This window comes from Peromyscus californicus, unplaced genomic scaffold (genome assembly GCF_007827085.1).
Source record: "Peromyscus californicus insignis strain IS unplaced genomic scaffold, ASM782708v3 Scaffold_7__1_contigs__length_154581171, whole genome shotgun sequence".
Lineage (NCBI taxonomy): Eukaryota > Metazoa > Chordata > Mammalia > Rodentia > Cricetidae > Peromyscus > Peromyscus californicus.
In genome coordinates this window covers 117,769,191-117,791,633 of record NW_026294595.1, presented here as the reverse complement: position 1 = coordinate 117,791,633, position 22,443 = coordinate 117,769,191, and the positions used below count along the sequence as shown (strand labels likewise).

At 40.8% G+C, this 22,443-nt stretch overlaps 2 protein-coding genes across 4 annotated transcripts; both read right to left on the bottom strand.

The window, feature by feature from the left end:
* Nucleotides 1-8: 8 nt before the first annotated feature.
* Otor (otoraplin) lies at nucleotides 9-2,700 on the bottom strand. The gene is made up of 4 exons (XM_052722669.1): nucleotides 2,586-2,700; nucleotides 2,136-2,275; nucleotides 1,134-1,241; nucleotides 9-32 (listed from the first exon to the last, which is right to left on the bottom strand). Exons 1-4 carry the CDS (start codon nucleotides 2,698-2,700, stop codon nucleotides 9-11), a joined length of 387 nt encoding a protein of 128 aa, XP_052578629.1.
* A 5,742-nt stretch (nucleotides 2,701-8,442) lies between these two features.
* Nucleotides 8,443-20,462, bottom strand: Snrpb2 (small nuclear ribonucleoprotein polypeptide B2). Of its 3 annotated transcripts, none has more exons than XM_052724812.1 (8): nucleotides 20,351-20,420; nucleotides 19,434-19,536; nucleotides 18,461-18,549; nucleotides 17,922-18,094; nucleotides 13,502-13,642; nucleotides 12,518-12,568; nucleotides 10,921-11,009; nucleotides 8,443-10,501 (listed from the first exon to the last, which is right to left on the bottom strand). In XM_052724812.1, the coding sequence occupies exons 3-8, from the start codon at nucleotides 18,522-18,524 to the stop codon at nucleotides 10,342-10,344; spliced, it is 678 nt and encodes a 225-aa protein (XP_052580772.1). In that variant the 5' UTR covers nucleotides 18,525-18,549; nucleotides 19,434-19,536; nucleotides 20,351-20,420; the 3' UTR covers nucleotides 8,443-10,341. The 3 variants fall into 3 exon arrangements, with proteins under 3 accessions (XP_052580772.1, XP_052580770.1, XP_052580771.1); XM_052724810.1 differs by having other exon boundaries at nucleotides 19,434-19,711; nucleotides 20,351-20,409; XM_052724811.1 differs by lacking the exon at nucleotides 19,434-19,536 and having other exon boundaries at nucleotides 20,351-20,462.
* Between the last annotated feature and the right edge of the window lie 1,981 nt (nucleotides 20,463-22,443).

The following is a 22,443-nucleotide window of genomic DNA, read 5'->3' as shown; positions in this document are numbered from 1 at the left end:
CTAATTTCTTATTCACAGAAGAAGTCAATATCCTGGGGGAAAAAAAGATTGAACTTTCAGGCTATACAAAAAAAAAGCACATGTAGATTTTTTAATTTAAAGTAAGATTTAATAATAGAGAAATTTGGATTTATGATAAGTCAAGGTTGAAAACCCAAGGATTTGAAATAATTATCACTTTAAGTCAAATATCATTTAAAATGAAGGTCTTCCAATACATCTCTAGTTGGTAGTTACGACCGATGACGCACAGTACCACGATGTAATGACAGGTGAGCCACATCTGTTAGGCTGGGATAAGTTTGATGCACAACCCTCTTGCAAAGGAGCTTAGAAAGGATCTTTCTTTTCTGCCACAGTTTACAGGGCCCCAGGGCAGTGGGAAGAGCAGGATTTTATTTCATGCATAGGTGGAGTCTTATCTGCCACAAAGATAAGACTCAAAGAATTTTCTAGAATATTTTGACCTTCTCAAAAACATTGGTGCTAATTTTTTCTTCATCAGAAAGAACAGCTTAGTAATTTTTTAGTTCCTTTCTCTGTGGCATAGATGCCTTCCAGGATAACTTACATTTAAAACAGAAAGAGAATTGTGTTGTATACTTGAAACATGCTAAGTCGGTCTTCATTAACACACACACACACACACACACACACACACACACACACACACACACACATACACGAGAGAGAGAGAGAGAGAGAGAGAGAGAGAGAGAGAGAGAGAGAGAGAACAGAGAGGTAGGGTAACTATATGAGGTTGCAGGTGTGAATTGTCAATCGGCTTTGGCAGGATGATCATTTTATGATGTCTATATACATCAAAACATCAAGTTTTACATATTCAATATACAATTTCACTGGTCAGTTATATCCCTGATAAATATAAAATACAGTTCTTAAAAATTGAAGCATTTAAAAAATCAACTCAGCATGATTGTAGTGTGTGAAGAAAGTGTGCCAACCTCACAAGGTTGATAGTCAATATGTACATTCTAAATGTCACTATCTCATAAAAGTCATCTGTTTTATGCAGCATATACTGTAAGTTGAAGGACACACTCCTTTTTTTAGAACAAGTCTATACTACTCCAAGATCCGAATCATCCTCCAGTCACCTTTGAGATGCTTACCGTGGTTGGGACTTCCTTGGTGGCCTCCTGGTATACTCGTTGCTCTTCAACCAAGTTGCAGGGGAAATAGCCCACAATTCCCATCTCGTCCTGGTGGTCACCGTAAACCTGTGTGCCCAGAACAGCAGCAGTCAGGAAAAGCTGATGTCAGGGGATTTCAGAAGCTTCTTTCCTCATAATGAAAATGACATGAGCCAGAGCTTCCCTTGTGCTATGCATTCCAGGGAATTCAGAGCAAATCTGAAATTCACTGTTAGCACCAGGAGCTGTGTGTCTGTTCTTTTGGGGGAGGATCTGACTGTCTTGCTACTTTAACATGACTTCACTTTCTGCAGTTTCATAGCTTGCCTGAGGTCTTCTGAATTCTATAAAAAATTAAGGTCAATAAAAATTTTAAAGCAAATAGACACTCATTTTAAAATATGTATACTTCCCACTTCTTGACAATTCAAAGGGACATATTGTAGTGGGTAGCCATTCCAGCTTTGATCTGGAAGTTCCCCATTCTGATTGAATCCTTCATCAATTTAGAGTGTGTCTTTGGGATAACATCAACAATGCTTCATCCCTCCCTGGGCTCCGCTTGCTTTGTGGGTACATTTTAACTCAAGAAAGCAGCTCCTGAAGAACCAAAGAGGCTTCTAACTTTTCCTAAAGGAACATTCTATTTAGACTGACCACTAACACGTAACTCTTCCTCTTGGAAAATTCTCTAGACATTTTTTGAAAGAGACTCAACTTCTAGCAATGAAGATGCCTCCGCATGCATGGTTTTTTTGCTCCTCAAAATATCATTTTAACTTACCTTCAATTTTTGTCACGAGATTTTTTTTTAATACGATAACATAAAATGATTTGAATTTTTGTGTTTCCGTTTACATTCCCCACATTGTCTTTAGAACTACTATTAGGCATTAAAAGGGTTGAAAATAAGAAAGTCAGGAAAAGTTAAGAGTAAGTTAAAGTAAGAAATATATATGTTTTAAAAAAATCTCATCTTACACTGCCAGCCCAAAACTCTCCAGCTCCATTTTCTTTTACCAACTTGGAGTAAACATAGATTTGCTGTCCTTTCTTGACATTGATGAACCTACAGTCTGGGGCATTGTAATCGTCCTGTGCTTTAGCCAGAGAAATAGTATCTGGAAGAAAAAAAAAAAAAAGGAAGTGACTGAATCTCCTAAGAGTAAAAAGGCAAAGCATATGCGGAAAGTAGAAAAATCCAGCTGGGCTGCAAACGGAGAGAGAAAGCCAGAAGATTAAAAGCTGCAACAAAATCTTAGGCAAGTGAATTCTCCACAGTTAGACACCAAACACAGACCACAAGACACAGTGCTGAGAACGCACACACATTTAAGATTCACTACAAAGTACAAGCTGGCTTTACACCAGACATAGTTTTGATCATATGATAGTAAGATAAAGCAAACTGAACTGTTAACAAGTCCTTACAGACACACTCCTCATCTGCACACAACTTCTTAGAAGAAAGTTTTTCCATAAACACTCCATGCCCGGCACATAGAGCCACGAGGCTCCCAAGCAAAAGAATCAATACTTTTGCCATCTTCCTTTTTCGAGGTTTGGACTAGCATGCCTTGCCTGACTTTGGTGGTTCTTTTATTTGAAAGCCAGACCTCTAGGTAAATACCCAGCCAATAGGAAGGGGCCACCCCCACCCTTGCTTTCATATCGTGTGTTCCTGGATTCCAGAGGCTTTTTAGCATTTCATTTCCCAGAAAGAGTCAAATTCCATGTCTGTGTTCCACACAAATGGTACACTATGGTTAAAGTTAAGTCTGCCATGGCTTGTGCTGTCCACCAGCAGGGCACTGTTGAGAGGACTGTGAGAATGCCAAGCATTGTTGATTTTCCTGTTTTGCCCCCGCCCCTATCCTTTCAGGGTATGAGCAAACGTTTGTGGAAGGTAGAAATCTGTTCAAGATGTAAAACAGGCTGGGGAGACAGCTGGGTGGACAAAGTGCTTGCTGTGTGAGCGTGAAGAATAGGGTTCAGAACCCCAGAGCCCCCACACAAACTGAACAGGCGTGGTGGGCCAGCACTCTAGAGACAGACATGAGGCAAGATGGCTAACAAGACTAACGAATTGGCAAGTTCTGGGTTCAACACAAATTCCAAGAAATAAAAGAGAAAAATTGAGGAAGACAGTTAATGTCAACTTCAGGCCTCCTCCGGAACACATATGCATCCACACACATGTGAACACACCACACATACACACACACACCATGCCACACACATATACATTTTAAAAAAGTAAAAATGTCCCAGCACTCGGGAGGCAGAGCCAGGCGGATCTCTGTGAGTTCGAGGCCAGCCTGGGCTACCAAGTGAGTTCCAGGAAAGGCGCAAAGCTACACAGAGAAACCCTGTCTCGAAAAACCAAAAAAAAAAAAAAAGTAAAAATGTCTTGAGTATAAAATTTATTTCTAGTAAATCTAATAAAATTCTAGATTTACATAATATATAAATAAAGTCATCTTACACAAATCTTTGGTGATAGGTTTCTTAGAAGTCATGTTTAGCCTGAGCCACTGGTGGGTTATATAACATACCACAACCAGATCCTACCAATGTGGAAGCAAGAGCTGAGGGGCTGAGGAAGTGGTGGCAAGTCCTTTATGTCTGTGTACATTAGCTTTCCCTCTCTACAACACAGGCCTGAGACAATAGACTGAAAAACAGTTTGTTTATTTTGAGTTTCAGGTCTGGAAGTTTAGGTCCATGATCACGGCTCCCATTGACTCGGGTGTGTGGCATACCTTGATGAAAGCCAGCAACAGAGATCCCTACTTACTTCCCTTACGACTAGAAAACGGAAGATGTGGAAAAAACAGCCAGTGAGGCTCTGTCACCCCTAATGGCATATGTACCTCTCAACAGGCCTCACCTCTCAAAGGTGCCAACTCACCTCTCAACTCCTCCCAGTTACACCAATCTGGAAGCACGTGTTTAATAAATGGGCTTTTCAGGGACATTCAAGATCAAAACTAACTTTTTTTTTTTTTTGGTTTTTCGAAACAGGGTTCCTCTGTGTAGCTTTGCGCCTTTCCTGGAACTCACTTGGTAGTCCAGGCTGGCCTCACAGAGATCCACCTGGCTCTGCCTCCCAAGTGCTGGGACTAAAGGCATGCACCACCATCGCCCAGCTTAGCAGCTTCTTCTAAGGATCATGTATTTAGTCTGTACACGCTATGATTGGTCACAGAAAAGAGAGGGAAATTTGAGGTTTGTAACTGTGGTGGTTTGAATAAAAATGTCCCCCACAGGCTCTTAGGGAGTGGCATTATTGGGAGGTGTGGCCTTGTTGGGATGGATAGGTGTGGCTTTGTTGGAGGAAGTATGTCACTGGGGGTGGGCTTTGGGGTTTCAGAAGCCTAAGCCAGGCCCAGTGTCTCTCATTCTTCCTGCTGCCTGGGGATCCAGATGTAGAACTCTCAGCTACCTCTCCAGCACCATGTCTGCCTGCATGCCACCATGTTTCTCCCCCCATAACAATAATGAGCTAAACCTCTGTACTGTAAACCAACCCCATTAATTATTGTTTCCCTTTATAAGAGCTGCCATGGTCATGGTGTCCCTTCATAGCAATAGAAACGCTAACTAAGACAGTTAACCCACTTTCCTGCATTTGAGCATCTCTCCCATAGGAAGTGGAAGATCACCCTGCCCCTGCCTTGTCCCCAACCCTGGGGGGTCGGAAATCCCCATCCCCATGACTCATGGTTAATGGCCAAGCAATACTTCAGGTTGCAATGTACCCTTCTACCAGCTCCTCCCAGCTCACTGTTGTCTGTGGTCCCACTCAGAGGCACCCACCACTCTGTGTTTCTCCCCAATGAATCCCTTGTGTGAGGTTTGTTGCATGGTGTGACTTTATGGTATTCCCTGGCTCCCTTTGCTAGGATACCCTTGCGCTGGAAAACCTTTTCAGGGACATTTTAGAAGTCGTCAATACATAGCTCTATCTATTTAGTAAAGATTTGCTGAGCATATACTGTGTGCCAAGTACTGATTTGGGCATGTGGGATCTAACACTGATGAAAAACAGTCTTGGTCCAAATAGTTTACCTTTTACCAGGCGAGACAGACAGTATGTAGCTGCTTTTTTATAGGGTGCTTGGGATGGGCATCTCTCTGATCAGGTGAAACCCCATCTCCCACCTACTGTTTCTTGACTAGAGCTCCCTGTCTACCCTCTCCAACTCTGCTAACCATGTGGCTTCAGAGATACAATATGAGAGACGAGAATTTAAATTATTAAGCAATTTTGTGTAGAATACTTTTCCAAGGGATAAGTTGGTAATGCAAACTATATTTATAATAAAAAGTTTTCTTATTTGGGGTAGATAAATGCATAGATATGAGTACATGTGTGCAATAGTTTTACTGTTTTGTTTGTGTTCATATAAAGGTTTTTAGGGCATGTGGGTGTTTTCAGGGGAGGATTCTGCATAGAGTTTGCCTGTTTTGGAAGACTCTTATTCAGTATCTTTATTAGAGATGATGCTGACCCCCCTATCCATGGGCTACCCAGAAGGACTATGATCCACAGCTACTGCCTCTTATCAATACCAAATTAAAAATGGATTTTCGATCCTCTTTCCTGCTTCACACCAAGGAGAGGGTGAATTAGAAATCACCTTGGAGAGTGGAATGGCAATGTGGCCTTTGTTCTATTTTTCTTCCTTTAACCCAAGGCTCTAAAAGCATCTGTGGGAAAATGCAAACATTGATTAACTCTTAGTTCTGACTGGACAGCTGTCTTCAGACTGATGCAGTCCCAAACTAGCCGCCAACACGGACTTAAAAAACAATTGCCATTTTAGAGCTACTTCAAGAAACAGGACTGGTAAACTCGACTGCCATGCTGTGCACAGCCTCCACAGCAGAGTGGAGGTCAACCACCCCGAGCTATCATAACTAACAAGTAGCTAAGGCTAATGTGACATTTGCACTGGTCTTGGGAAGGTGGAGAAAGAAAGGCGATGCCAAGCCTTCCTAGGCACTGTGACCCCGGAAGGCATGGGTTATTCCAGTATTTGCAGTGGGCAAATATGAATTTAACTCTGATTGTGACAACTCAGACCCAAGCAATTGCGCCTGATGCCATGCTCAAGACACTGCAGTCACTGGAGAAGCTGACCAGAGTTCTGACTAGAGCCCATTTGCCTCTTTTTCTGGATTTTCAGATATGTTCTCCAGTACTTTCATCTTTAAATGATGTGCTAGGCCTGTCATTCTTAAAAGGAGTGTGTGGCTCCTTTCACGTCTAAGGACAGGCTGCAGCACATGGAGCTGAAACTGGGTAGGCATGGAGTTAGGTGTGAGGGGAGCAAGGAAGCTGCAGCTGGGGCTTAGTAGCTGCCCCTTGGGTTAGATTTCTCCTCAGGTCAGATGCGAAGGCATCAGGGACTGATCTCAGACTGCTATCACTTTGCTCTGTTTTCTTCTGTTTTGCTAAATAAACTTATTTTAAATGGTGTCTCACCAGTAGATTCTTTCCATCAAGAAGACAGAGTCAAGGAATTATTTGCCCAATAGCATCCTTCTGATGCACACTGGCCCCGGTTCTCTCTCCCTTTCTCTCCTGTTTTCTCTCTCCCTCCCTCCCCACCTCTCTCTCTCTCTCCCTCCCCCCACCCATCCCCATCCCCACCCCCGCCTTGTGCCTTGTTCTCTAGGACCCAGCTCCATCTGAGTCCTTCAGGGAGAATCCCCAGGCTAGGCCAGCAATTTGATCTAGTACTGTGTAGGCTGCTGCTCACTGTTTATTTACTCACCCTTCATGAGACTCTGTCTTAAAAACAGAAACATAGAAAGGGCTGGGATACAAAGGGCTCTTGCTTAGCATGCACAAAGTCCTGGGTTCAGTCACCATTACAATAAATCAATAGCTGATAAAATTTCCAATCTCAAGGATTGCATCTCAGGCTCAGTTCCCCCTCATCATAGGGCATAGGGTGAAATACAAGGTCAATAAATTGGAACATCCTGAAAGAGGGGTGCCCCATCCAAAGTTATATGGCTTGGGAAAACTAAAGGACACCTTTCACCTCATCTCCCCACACTTTCCATGTTTCTCTCTCAGATGGGGACTCAATCATTCAGACTTACCCCTTGGTTACACACACACACACACACACACACACACACACACACACACACACACGAAGTGAATGTGTGTGTTTAAGATTCAATTCCTTAAACCACAAGTTAAGAAAATTGATCTTACTTGGTAATATGGCTTGGCCATAACCCTTCCTGGGTGATGTACATTCTGACTTGAGAATGGGAGTTTAAAGTTTACACCATGCTCCAGTTGGATCTCCCCATGTTCAGAATTCATGGACTTAAGGTACAGTCCTGACCTCTGTTAAATCTGTAAATTGGATCCTAATTCAGATGATATAATCCCACGGGTGAGTCTGCTTTACTACTCATATACTGACAAACTCCAAATTCATCAGGGGAATGAAATTAAAGTACAACTGGTATTATCATTAAAAAGGACAGTAAGACAATTTGAAAAATGTTCTTGGTGGCCCTTCAAAACAAGCTCCCTCCCCTCATAGCTTTTTTTGTTGTTGTTTCTAGTTGGGAAGGAAGATCACTCAACTGGGGAACAGGTCCACTGGGGACAGTTAGATACTAAGTTTAGGTGCTTCCAGGAAAGGCCTGGTTGACAGAACCCAGTACTGTTGAGTGATCCTGTGATGTCCAGATCCGTAGGTTCACACATTCCCAGGTTACTTCTAGCTAGTTAGCCCTCCAGCAAAAAGAAAATACTGTAAAGAATTCTCTGGGTCCAGCCTGCTATTAGTGGACCCAACAGTGAGTCTACCGGCCACCCTGCACCGTGTATTCTCTCCATCCCCTTTTCTATCCTAAGCCATAGTAAGAGGGCAGAATATCTAAGCTATAATAACAGATTATATATAGAAAATTTGGCTCTGCATATTTTCCTTATTGCTTATACTAAGATAATTTTCCTGTCCAGGATCTGTTATTTTAGCCAAATCTTGCTGGAATGTAATATTTGTGATCCTTAGACTCATGATATTAAAGAAGGAAAATAAATAAAAGCCTTTAAAAATTAAGGTAATAAATAGGTAACAGAGGAGCATACTCTCCAGCGATTCAGAACTGCCAGTTATAGGGCTGTCAGAAGTCCTGACAGGAGTTCTATGTACTATTTCTGCAATTTTTATATAAAATGGAAATTATTAAAATTAGATGTCATCCTTTTGTTCAAAACCTAACATAGACACACGTGTGAACACTTACGTGTATGTTCACAGCCATTTTATTCCTAATCCACTGATGTTACAAACTGCTGCATCCAACACAGATAATGCTTACAGTAAAATTTGCCCATTTTACTGTTCCATCTGTGAGTTTGGGCAACTGTACACAATCATGTCATAATCATAATTGATTTACAGCATTCTCTCATCCCAGACAAACTTCAGCCCTAAGCAACCACTTATCTGTCATAATAATTTTGCTGTTTGGATACATTTCACTTTTACTTGGAAAAAATAAGTCTTTGATACAGTTTTAGAAATAATTCATGTTGTTGATCTCCTCTTAATAAATTCTTGAGTAATAAAAGATCTCTATCTAAATCTAATGCTGTGGGATAATGCTTTTGGACACTGGTTCAATAAAATGCAGATTGGCCAGTAGCCAGACAGGAAGTATAGGCAGGATAAGCAGACAAGAATTCTGGGAAGAGGAAGGCTGAGTCAGGAGTCACCAGCCAGACACAGAGGATCAAGATGATAAGGCAGAACTGAGAAAAGGCACCAAGTCATGTGGCTGAACATAGATGAGAATTATGGGTTAATTTAAGTGTAAGAGCTAGTCAGTAATAAGCTTGAGCTAATGGCCATACAGTTCATAATTAATATAAGCCTCTGTTTATTTGAGTCTGAACGGCTGTGGACCGGGTGGGACACAGGAAAACTTCTAACTACACTCTAAAAATGACCTTTCTGTAGACACACAAGAAAAATTCTAAGTGATAAGAGAGTTTTAAGGAAATGTTAAAACAAGAATATTTTTCATTATGTGCTATATTTGAAAAACAAGGTCAACTTCTAAAGATGGTTTCATCAGTGGGAGGAAATCAAGTCATAATATAAGGCAAAACCAGAGAAGCTTTTGGAATTCTGTAGCTGTTTAACAATTACAAAAAGCTTGCACTAGGGGCACATGCCTATCATCCCACATGTGGTGAGTTTGGCATTAGCCCGGACTACATTGTAATACCCTGTCCCGAAACAAAAGAAATATCCCTAAACAATGGGCAGGGACATAAAGCTCAGTGGTAGACTGAATGCCTAACATCTAACTGTGCACACCCTCAGGATCATAAAGAAGGAAGATAAGTTCTGTTTTAGGAAACATTAGAGATTCCCTTTTGGAGGTCTAGCATTTTATTCACTTATTTGTCTTTTTGAGGCAAGGTCTCAAGGAAAAGCTAAAGTTAGTCTTGTACTTGCAGTGATCCTCCTGCCCCTGTCTCCATAGTGCTGGAAACCTAGGCAGGCACTAATAAGCCTGGGACCCTTGAAAGTCATTCAGGATTGAAACTAGATATTAACCTCCTTTAAGAAGGAAAAAAAAGTAAAATGTTCCACTGAAGGGAGCAGTCCTACTTGTCGATTTTTTTAAAAAATAGTAAGCAGCTGTTAGCAAATGGCCACTATTTAATACTGTGTGAATCCCTACTCCAGTAAAATACTATGCTCCATAGGCTGAAGGAGGCAAATTGCATGTTTTCTAACAGCAAACTGATCATTTTACCATTAACATGCTCTTCATTAGCTGCTGCAATCTGTTCCCTTCAACTTCTGTATCATCCACTGCTCCAAAATAATACAAACTTCCACTATGGAGTTTTACACACTTTCAGATATGTTCTATGCTGAAATAAGCATTTGATGGTTGAACATCAGACCAGTAAACAGTGGTAAGTACACAGAATACAAATAAAGGTTTATTGTACAAAATTAAGGCTTTAGATTTCACAGTTCACCAAAACTAAAAAAAAAAAAAAATTAGGTGACTCTTTCCCCAAAACTTCACTTTCACTTCCAACCATTAAAATGACTTGACCGAATGTAATCAAAATGAACATTATAAATAACACCAAGTCCTTTAAAACTGGCTATTCCAAATGTTATTTCTTGGCATAGGTAATCTTCATGGCATGGGATGGTGTGATCTTAAACCCTTGCAAAGCATCTCTGGCAGCTCCAGCCTGTCCATCATTTTCAAATTCTACAAATGCAATGTCATGCCTCCCAGGTACCAGGCGAACTTCCTTGAAACCAGGGAACCTAGGAAAAAACAAAAGCAATAAATACAGGTAAATGTATAAATAAATTTGTTGAACAACTCGTTATTGGTCTAGGAAAACTAATCATATTCAGTGAAGAACCCCAAGTAGGATGGAGGCATTTGTCATAAAATTTTACCATGAAGGGACTGCAAGAGTCCATGCTAATTCCAATACTGCCATTATGTCAAAAGTTTGTTTCCTGTTTTCCCCATCTATTAGAATAACTCCAACAGAGGAAATCTAGCTTTTTATTTGCTAAGCTTGGAGACAGGCTTCCATCCATGATTAGTCCCAGACTAAATCAATGACCCTACAGAGAACTAGTGCTGTGGGGTGACAAATGAACTCAGGCCATAGAAGCACTATTTGTCCTGTTAGGAGGCTCCGACAAAGAGATCTGTTTAGTAAAGAACTTACTGATTGAACAGCATGGATAACATCATCTCATTCGTCTCTTCTGGTAAGTTATTAAGGAACAGGATATAGTTTGGAGGGTAATCCGGGACCTATTAGAAACAAAAGGCAAAGTTAGCTTGTGAATATAAATAGCACTGTGAGGTATTTGGTTGTAAGAAACATGAAAACTCTTCTCCAGAGAACTCCACTGCAGCTTATATGGGCTTGTGAAACCTTAATACACCAAAACAAATGCTGAAAACAATGGCACCAGAGATACAGATAAAAACCTAACAACAGAGAAAGCCAACATTCAAGGTAGGATACCCCAAATCTGGAAGGTTATGATTCTGTGAAAACAGTATTTAATAAAACACCTGTATGTCAGTCATAACTGGGGAATTCTGTCATCTGGAACAGAATTCAAAAAGTCTAAAAACTAGAAAAGGCAGCAACATCGACTTCAACTGATAACTCTACTCAGCTAACACTCCAACATGTTACTCCTGGGCATCACTGTTTACTACCAGAACACCAGAAAATTAAAAACTAAAACATTACTATTGACAACCACAGCCTGCTGACATTTACTCTGTGTATGTTCCTGTGCATGCATGCGCACCATAAATGGCATGTACTGCATCTACTTATATAAAACAAGCAGAACATTAGATATTAAGTCACAAGTTTGCTACCCCATCCTGAGACTACAAGGAGTATATCAAGGATTTATATCTAAGACGACACTCTGTCTACTTGCTAATTTCATGGACAGAAAAGATAAAGTGTAAAAAACAATTAGTGAACAGCTCAAGATAGAGAATTAAGTGCTGGTATTTGTGAACTGACTACAAGTTCTGAAAGAGTTCAAAGAATAGAAAGATCATAAGAGCATGCAAAGGGTTAGGTATGCTGACAACTATCTGTAATCCCAGCACTCAGGAGGCTGAGACAAGAGGATTGAGACTTTGAGAGTAGCATCAAGACTGTTTTCTCAGTGGGGGTGAGGGGTACCAGGCAGCTCAGTAGAGCACTTGCCTAGCATAGGCTAGGCCCAGGATTCAGTCACCACCAACAAAGGAGAAGAAAAACTCAAAAGCACACAACTCTAATATTGTAACTTTCTTGGTGGTACAGAGAAGATGTGGATGTCAGATTCTGTAATTTAGACTCTACTCAAAGCAGAAAACTTAAAATAAATAAATAAATAAGACTGAATATTTGTGCTGGGGAAGTGGAAGCAAGGCTAATTACAAACACTGTTGCCCAATGTGACAAGGCGGTGTGTCAGCCATCTGGGATGGAAACAGTTCCTCATAAAGGCCTCTGACCTTATGTCTGTAAAGTCCTGACTGCACCCTACCCCAAATAAAAGCCCTTTCTCAGCCCTCACAAATCCTGCCTTTTTGATCTTATCACTGACTCATGGGAAACAGGAATCAGGCCAGGTTTTCTTCATCTTAGGCAAATTTAAATGTTTTTAAGGGTGAGTTTCTTAAGTGACAAGACAATTATGTCTTGCGAATGGATTCACTTGCTTTTGCAGACATGCACACTATTTTATATTGCCATAATTTTTATCATCTTAAGGTAAGCACCCCATGGAGGAAAACATTACCTGAGGATTTGGCACTGCGTTTCCTTGAGTATTAGCTGAATTTGGTGTTCCCTGCAAAAAAAGAAATTGGGATTAAGAAATGGTTAAATCTCAGTCATGCTAAAAAAAGCAGCTACAATTTATAACATAAAGCAACATTAACTGTAAAAGATCCCCTATTCCATTTTACTTTAAGATCCCTACGTCTTCACTATTTATTTACTTAGTTTGTCAATTATTTCTGAAATGTATGTCCTTCAACTCTACTGACCACATCATAAAACTTAACATTTTTCTTTCTTCCTTTTTTTTTTTTTTTTTTTTTTTGGAGACAGGGTCTCACTATGTAGGCTCAGCGGTCCTGGAGTTTACTATGTAGACCAGGCTACCTGCCCCTGTCTCCCCAGTGCTGGGATTAAAGGTGTGCATCATTACGACTGGCTTTAACATTTAAACTTTAAATGACGGGGAGACCAAACATGCTGTGAGTTGAGGCAGGAGGGTCATGAGGGTGAACAGACTCCATCTAGGCTACAAGAGCTGAGATCTTATATCAAAAAAATAATGATGGAGAAAAGGAGCAGTCTTACTTTTTAAAAACAATTTCATATAATCATTATACGTCAAACTGATTTAAATAATTTTTAACTCGAAAGTAACTCCTGTTTTTGGATAATTTCACTTTTATTATAGATTTCAAATTTTGCTTCTTGAATTGTTCAAAGAAGCTCTGAGTAGGATACTCATGATAAAGAGATTACATATGATAATACGTAATTATAGGGAGAATTTAAGAAAAACGCCAATAGGTATGTCTTAGATAAAGATATCATTAAACCAGTATATAAATCAGTAAATCAGATTGAAACTGTTTATTGCAAATCTCCATGAGTAAAGGCTGATATTTAAATTGTTGCCACAGAGAAACCTGATCCAGTGTACACACCAATCCGCCCCTGCCCACTTCCCCACCCCCAATCCCACACATGGAATTATCTGTCTCACCTGGCCAGGCTTTTTGTTTGCAGCTGCTGCAGCCTGTTCCATGGTTTTAGCTTTCTTCTTTTCCTTTTTCTTTTCCTTGTCAGCAAAAGTGCCACGCATTTTAGATATTATGTCAGAATCTGTTTTTGCATATTGAATTCGCTGTTGTAGTTATAGGAAAACAGATTACATTACTTTGTGGAAGGCTGTTTACAATAGTTGTTAACCTTTTAAATCCAGGTACATAAATACACTGCAAACTAGTTTTAAACACATCTTTAAGGAAATCATTGAAAGAAATTAGTGTAAATAAGTAGTGGCCTATGATTCACAAGCAAGGCACACTATACTCAACTGTCTTTATTAAAGGACAAATGAAGCCGGGCGGTGGTGGTGCACGCCTTTAATCCCAGCACTCGGGAGGCAGAGCCAGGTGGATCTCTGTGAGTTCGAGGCCAGCCTGGACTACCAAGTGAGTTCCAGGAAAGGTGCAAAACTACACAGAGAAACCCTGTCTCGAAAAACCAAAAAAAAAAAAAAATAAAAAAAAAAAAAAAATAAAGGACAAATGAAGTTTAGCTGGGTAGCTCAGACCTGTAACCTTAGCTACTCAAGAGGCTGTATCAAGAGGCCTGCCTGGGCTATGGAGCAAGTTCAAGGCCAGTCTGAAAACTTTAGTCAGACTCTATTTCAAAACAAAAGGTAAAGATACACCTGAGTAAGAGAGCACCTACTTATCATGTATGAAGTCCCAAGTTCAATTCCCACCACTATCACAAAACAAACAGAAAGCAAATAGACCAGACTGCATATGGTAAGAACAAGGTTGAAGATGCTACATTACCATTTTTTTCTCACTTAATAACAACGAAAACCTATCAATGACCAACAAAAGGATCAATGTATCAATCAACTGTGGGATGTAGCATGGTATTTGTTACTTACAGTGACTAAAATACTGAAATCTGTAAATGACTTTCCTTTGAATCTATCATTTTCAAAAAATAAATTCAGTACTTAAATGTTAAAGTGGCTTGAGAGGAAATAGAAAGACAGATATCAGCTGCAATGACTGGGTTTAATCTTTTTATACCAGACAGAGCCAGCAAGATGGTAGGCACCTGAGATCAGTGAGCATTCAAAAACACTGGCCTATACTAGTGTTTTGCCAACTACAGTGCCCAATTCAAGAGCCCAGAGAGCCTGACACAGAAAGTCTAGGTAAGGCTTCAGATTCTACACTTTTTGTAAGCACAAAAAGAATGATGACCAGCTTTGAGGAGTGGGGCTTTAGACATACTAAATTTGCCACATGACTAAATTCATCACTGATGAAATGGCCAAATATTTCTGCCAATGACCTGTACAGTTACCTAGGGTATAAATGTCTCCACGTTGCAATTTCCATTCAACCAAACACATCTCCAGAGCTCAAAGAGTCAACATTTTTCCGATGATATCAAAACACAATAATCCTACAAAGTTTTCCTAACCCAAGAATCTGATATTTGAAGAGAAGGAAAGGTATTTTAAAGTAGTGTGGATCATAAGGCAAGAATTTCTTAAAAGCAAAGCAATTCTCTTTCCCCTCCTTCAGCTAAGAAAGAATATACCAGGGGAAGAGGAAAGCAGGCAACATCCCTCAGAACCCCAGGCTTTGCTTGGCCAGTGTGGACTAGTCTACTGCAGCAGATGCCAGACAGCTCTGCTAACCTTCCCATCATGTTCTAACAGACAAGATGGGCTGAGGCTCAAATTGTACCACTCAGAAGAAGTCAGTTCTCTGAGGTCCCCAACCCTGATCCTGACCTGAACAGATCTTGGGTACCTGACTTCTCTGCCGTTGTAACAGTCACCTAAGAAAGTATCTGATCTCAACAACGGCTCTTAACAAGACATAATGCAGCCTGTCCAGGGACACTCAGCACTATAGAGATACTGCTAGCTGAGACGCTTTTAGCTTCTAGTGTGTAGAGGCCAGGAATTCTGCTAAACACCCTAGTGAACAGTAAAAACCCCAAAGTGCCATTACTAAGAAACTCTGGTCCAAATACCATAAAAAAAATTACAATTCATCTCTCAAAGACAGCAAAGAGCAAGATTTAAATTTATTCCAAAAGGATCATGACAGAAATCCTCAGGATGGCAGTTCTACTTTATTGAGGTCATTTTGTTCTGAGTTAGAAATTGAAGCAAATTCTGCTCACTGCTGATCTAACCTAAATGCACTTAAATACAAGCAAGGCAGCTCAAAGCATCTTATTATCCCGTCAAGAGGCTGGAGATCTGGCAGCTCCTCCTAAGCTTCCTCAAGGCAGACAGAGAACAGGCCTCTAAAATACCTTCAGTGTAAAATCAGGCCAAAGGACATTTTGTATTCATTTAAATGAGTTTGCAAGATGAGGCTAGTGCCAAACACAGCAAACATTTCCTCCTGTTTTGTATCCAGTTAACCAGGTACATGCTAACTTGCCATTTCAGTTCAGCCAAATTGCCTAAAGAAGTCTTGTGCTCCAAGCAAAAGCGATCTAGATCATGCAAATTCTTCATATTAAGTAATAGTAACTGACTTCAGGAAACTTCATCTTACTGAACTCAGGGAACAGTGTGATACAGGACAGAGGCTCCAAACGGCTGGTGACAGCTAACACTGTAGGGCTGGCTGGAGCAGTCACACCCATTCACCTGGTTTCACTGCTTTGTCTAAGTAAAGAGCTACAACAAAGGAGCATCTGGCTATCGAGGCCTGCAATCTTACTACCTGACCTATTGGAAAAATATGTTCCCTCCTAGCATATAAAAAGCATGATAATCCTAAATGTTTAATTAGTGTCCGAGCACTGACATTACCACTGGCTATAGGACTATATCCTATACGAACAAGATTAGCTCATGCCCAGTCCTTCTCTGCGGTGATGTTTGTACTGAAATGTGGTGATATTTTATTCTTATGTTATTAATACAGTTTGCCTGGAGATCAGAGGAAATTGCAAACCGTTTTAAGTAAACACAAAAGACAGGCAGTGGTAGCACATGCCCTTAATCCTGATCACTTGGCAGGCAGGGTCTCTGTGTGGTCAAGGCCACACTAGGGAACAGAGCCAAGTGTGCTGACACGCCTTTAATCCCAGTACCAACCAGAGACCTGGAGGTCTATACAGACAGGCAGTGACAAGAAAGTGAGGTAGCTGGGCTAAGAGCCAATGAGAGGGCAGAACAGCAAGGCAATAAAAGCCTGGGTAGACAAGAAGTTGTGGCATTTTGGAAGCTGCAGAGCTGGTGAGGTAAGGTTGGTTGGTGGCTCTCACTATGTCCCTGATCTCTAAGGCTTTTACCCCTATACTTGGGTCCATGTTTTTTATTTAATAAGACCGCTTAGAAATTTGGCTACATTTCTCCATGATAGGCAGAGACCAGACCATCAGTGTGTACTTACATACTGCCTTTAGGCCAAATCCAGATCACGACCTATTTTTGTACAGCTTGTGAGTTAACAATTATTTTAACACAATTTTAAAAGGTTCAAAACACATAAACAGGACAATAGGTATCAAAAACTTTATGTGGTCAGCAAAGCTTGTAATATCTATCTAGTTCTTCAGAGTTTCTGCCGATCTCTGGATGATACCAATGATTCACCTTGCTCATACTTTAGTGGCGGTACAAGTAAATAGAGATGCAGAATCTGTTAATGGCAGAACACGAATGAGGATTCAGATCCTCTAAGCCACAGGCCTTGGTTTTCCAAGACCTCTTTACATGACTTCCCAATCCCAGCAGAAAGGCAGCATGAATCTATAGTCAGGGTACAGTGTATGTACTTAAGACTCAAGACTTTTCCAATACGCTATCACCCAGTCTTACACCCATGGGCCTCCTAAATGAGTTCCTTGCAGGCCCTTTGGACCACCCCTTCCTACGTGGTTATTTGAGACAGAGTTTCATGTAGCCTGGGATATCCTTGAATTTCTGACCCTCCTGCCTCCACTCCCAAGAGCTGAGAATCCATGCATGTACCCCTACCTTAATTTCTAATGTTTTAAAAAATCTTGTCTGTGTTGCCATCCTATCTTTCAGTGATGTACATAATATATTTTAGTTTTGCTCATTTTAACTGGAATAAGTTAATAATTAATTCAGCTCTGGTAGTGCATTTTTATAAAAATATCTATATAAGCCTTCTGAGGTAGTGCACACCTATCATCCCAGCACTTAAGGGGTAGAGTCAGGAGAATTAAGCATTGGCTACCTAACAAGTTTAAGGCTAGCCTAGGTTACCAGAGACCCTGTCTCAAAATGAACAAAATACCTATGTGTTCAAAAAAACCCCAAATTTCTCTAAACAAACAGAAAGCAATAGCCTAAAATCAAGTCCATACTTAAAAACCTACTATAACACTCAATAATAGTAATTAAAGCAGAAATAATAGGATTAGCTCACCATTGGTTTACCATAAAATGGAAATCCTTGTAACTGTCTCAGAGCATTTGTGGATGAGCCCAGTTCCTTAAATATAACAAAAGCCTGACCCCTCATCTTCATGGTCTTTAAAGCCACAATATCTACCACGTGTCCAAACTGAGAAAACAGGGCATACAAGGATCTCTTCAATTCTGTGCAAATAAGAAGGAAAACAATTTGTGAATGTAACAATAACTAAGTTCTTCATAAAATAACAATACAACGACCACCTCTATCATTCACTTATTTATAGTAATTTGAAAAAAGAAACATACCACACTATTCTCATTAGCTACCTAGTTTAAAGTTATTTGAAACCATTTATGAGTTAAAACAATTCAAAGCATTTGGATCCCTGTATATTCTTACATTAAAAAAACCCTAAAGTTGTGTAAAATGGGATGAACCATTTGCAGGGCATTAGGAAAGAAGACTAGATGAGACATTAAGACACATTCTCAAGACACAGGTGAATAAACACATTTTAGTGGTGAACAAGTATTTTTAAAAGAACATACCTTCTTTTTTAATTTTATCATTCATATTGTTGATATAAATAGTGTGATTTGGTCTGATATCCATGTTTGCGTAAAACTTTTCAAATAGCCTAAAAGACAGACATAATCCGTTATTAGCAAGGAGGGTTAAATCATACAGGCATACGACACGACAAAAGACAAGAACCATTAGTGTTAAATTATTTTTCCAACCCCAGATGTCAGAAAATGTCAGCTGGCACTAGACAATAATTTCTCTCTAGCCACTACTGGGGCATTTTAGACAAATGGAAAATAGTTCTCAAGATCAAAACTCAGTAGAACATCAATACATAGGCAGATTCAGAAACATTTTATTTAAGGTACTACTTTTTCTAACCCCCCAACCCCCATAAATGATACTGTCTTTCCATCTACATAATGAAATAACTTTTTTAAAGTGTATTTACTAATTCTTTGAGAATGTCATACAATATATTTTGATCATATTCACTGGAAAATTTTTTTCAGTGAAATGATTTAAACATCTATGTAAGAAACTAGTAAACATACATCTAGTTAAAAAAATCATTGTAGGCAGGGAGGGGTGGGGGTGGGGGTGGGGTGGTGGCACACGCCTTTAATCCTAGCACTTGGGTGGCAGAGCCAGGCGGATCTCTGTGAGTTCAAGGCCAGCTTGGTCTACAGAGTGGGATCCAGGACAGGCACCAAAACTACACAGAGAAACCCTGTCTCGAAAAAAACAAAAAAACAGAAAACATTGTAATAGAACAATAATAAAATTGTGCACTCACAAACCTATTTATTTAAACGTTATTTTTATTATTATTATTTTTCGGTGTGTGTGTGTGTGTGTGTGTGTATGTATGAGTGTTACTATGAAAGCTGGGGTCAGAGAACAACCTTTCACCACCAGGTTCTCTTCTCCCACCATGTGAGTCTCAAGGGGCCCAACTCAAAAGTGTTCAAGGTTGGCAAAAAAAAGTGCCTTTACCTGCTGAGATATCACAACAGCCCTCAAATGTATTTCGTAATTTATATACACCTTAATACATATATCACCTCCAAGGCTGACTTCGGGATTTCCTCTCACAGACCTGAAAGGAATCATACTCTCAGAAAACAATTTAGAAAGACAGTTAAGAGCTCAGATTCTGGCACTAATGAGATCCGGATTTAAATTCTGTTTATGCTTTTACAATCTGCTTCGCTGAGGGGCAAGTTCCTTAGCATCTCGGGTTCTCAGCTACACACTGGTGATAGTAACAGCACCTACAAAGTGGAGCCCAGAAGACTAAATGAGACGTATATCGAACGGTCTGCATCAGTATGCATCTAAAGTTCATTACTGAGGGTCAATATGCTGTGCTGACTTACAAGAAGGACCTGTACTACGCAGCTAACAGTTAACAGGAACCTGGAGAAGGGCTGGGGTCTCAGGGAAGAGAGGGGCCAGAGCAGAAGCTCTGGCAGTAGCTCCTGCGGGCTGAAAGAGCGCAAGGGCACCCGAAATGCCCTCCACACACCCAAAAGGCTGCTGGGGGGCGGGGGAGGGGCGGAGTGTTCAGCGAGCCGTAAATGCCCCCCAAGCAAACAACCGGCCGATCTTTACCCCAGAGCTAATTCCTATGCGCCAGCTAGAGCCTCTTCACACACCGGTCAATCTGCCCAACAGGCGGACCCCACGGGCGTTAAAAACCCCAGTCACCCCGCCGAGAACAGGATGCGACACTGGGCCTCGACCCGCCGTAACGCGGGTCGCCGTCCCTTCCTCCCCTACGTCGCACCCTCCACGGAGCCGGAGACCGTGCAGCCGACGACACCCTCGCCCTTGCTGGCTCGGTTCCGACTGGGAGGATCCGGCCAAGCCCCGAGACCACCCACAGCTAAGAAGAGCCCCGACTAACCCACCTGAAGTCCGCGCCGTCCCGCCTGAAGCCAAAACCGGAAGAGCTGCCTGGCGCCGGAAGAGCGCCGCTACACTCCTCAATCGAACGCAGATAAATCGACGCGCCGAGCACCGAGTCAATCGATGTCTCCTGGCTCGGGCAGCCTGCGCCAGAAATCTTTCTGCGCATGCGCATCCCTGGAGGCTGGGGAAGAAGGTTACTGTGGGAAGGGGAGGAACTGGATGGCATCAAATTAGGATCCAAGGACTAATCTGTGAACAGGAGAGAAGGGAAGGGAAGGGAAGGGAATCGGTTTCCCTTACCGCGATTTTGAAACTTCCCAACTTTATGCTATGGTACAATTCTACAGGAGCAGTCCCTCAGCCTGTCTCTAAGGGCAAGTGGGCAAACTTTTCAATGGGTTCTGGCCAGCTTGGCTTAACACCACCTTTAGAATGGCCATTGTCAGTTCCGGGATTCAGTCTCAGATTCTAGGAGTCTGAAAGAACACTCCAACACTGTGCAGAGTACATCTTAGATGCAGCCCTGGCTTCCACCCAGAGCAAAAAGAATTAGTGTTTGCTGGTCCTCTCACCAAGCTGCGGGAGTACACAATCAACCTAAATTTATGATTAAACTCCAGAAACAGTTAACTTCCCTCCACCCTCCCAATGTCTCCTTTCCTCACAAAATGCCTGGATTTTTCTAGGCTAAAGATTGGGGTAGTGACCAAATTGGTTGGTTTCATCATCTTGAGGTTTCTATTTTTTTTAAATCACCAGAAGTTGCACCATAGAAATAGTGTCTGCTCTGTTCACTGAAGTAATTAGAAGAATGACTGATAATAAATATGCATTGGATGAATGAATGAAGTCTCAGGGAAGTTAGGCTACAATAAAACAAGTGTGATTTCTAGTGAAGATCCTGTAAGTGTAGGAAATGATGTTAAACAACCACAGAAAAAGTGTTCATTATATAAATATAGAAACCAGTCTGTTTTGTAAAAAGAATATTGAGTATATTCTTTAAAAAAGAACATCAAGTAAATATAAAAATAATTTCTAAGGAACAATAAGGTGCCCTACCCATTAACACACACATCTGAGCAGCTAATTAACTGCTCGGTGATAATGAGAGCAGCTCAAATGCTTTTTCTGAAATAAGCTATAATCTGACTTCGTTATATAAATTGATCTGGCCAATAGTTCACAGCTATTTTATACAAGAAAATTTACAAGCACGCAAAGACATTCTACCTGAGAAGAAAATAGCCCAGAAAAAAAGAGCTCTAAAGACACCACACACTATTAACAATTGAATCGCAACTACTGTACATTTTACAATGCATGGAGGAAATTGTCTAATGACAAGTCAGTTCACATGATTTTTTCCAGCTTCATCTATAAAAAGCCAGCACATTTTCATACCCATGAGCAATCACTCTGGGCTTTTCTGAATGGGTCTTTGATGGTTTCCCGAATGACCAAAAACTAAGAATTGAAATTGGGTCTGGTAGGGAATGAAGGGGAAAGGGGCTTTCCTGGTTCTTTGAGAAACCTTGTAATCACCCAATTCCATATCTGAAGTATTGGGAAGTTACGGCATCCAGTGATCACATATACATGCAGTGCAAAAGAACTTGAATGCGCCGGGCGGTGGTGGCGCACGCCTTTAATCCCAGCACTCGGGAGGCAGAGCCAGGCGGATCTCTGTGAGTTCGAGGCCAGCCTGGGCTACCAAGTGAGTTCCAGGAAAGGCGCAAAGCTACACAGAGAAACCCTGTCTCGAAAAACCAAAAAAAAAAAAAAAAAAAAAAAAAAAAGAAAAAAAAAAAAAAAGAAAAAAGAACTTGAATGCATTATAAACAAATCTTCTATAATCTCTGACCTCTTGTTGGTCAAACTAGGAATTAGAAGTAAAAAACTCACATTTTTGAAACTAACAGAAGAGAACATATGTTTCCCTGGAGTTCTGCTCAGTTTAGACTCATAATTCTGTTAGGCAACAAGATTTACTTTCCAACGAAACAGGTTTTTTTTATCAAACTAAACCCAGAGGCAACGTTATAACCACCAAATACAAGCTTTATGCACCTACTAACGATAAAATTTGCTT

Excerpts from the sequence above, each read along its gene's own strand:
- Otor (XM_052722669.1), bottom strand. The coding sequence starts at position 2,700 with ATGGCAAAAGTATTGATTCTTTTGCTTGGGAGCCTCGTGGCTCTATGT. Across the intron at positions 2,276-2,585 it reads TGCAGATGAGGAGTGTGTCT|ATACTATTTCTCTGGCTAAA; the intron begins GTAAGGACTTGT and ends TTTTTCTTCCAG. Across the intron at positions 33-1,133 it reads CCAAGGAAGTCCCAACCACG|GATATTGACTTCTTCTGTGA; the intron begins GTAAGCATCTCA and ends TTTTTCCCCCAG.
- Snrpb2 (XM_052724811.1), bottom strand. The coding sequence starts at position 18,524 with ATGGATATCAGACCAAATCACACTATTTATATCAACAATATGAATGAT. Across the intron at positions 13,643-17,921 it reads CATTTTATGGTAAACCAATG|CGAATTCAATATGCAAAAAC; the intron begins GTGAGCTAATCC and ends TAACTACAACAG. Across the intron at positions 10,502-10,920 it reads TTATCCATGCTGTTCAATCA|GTTCCCTGGTTTCAAGGAAG; the intron begins GTAAGTTCTTTA and ends GTTTTTTCCTAG.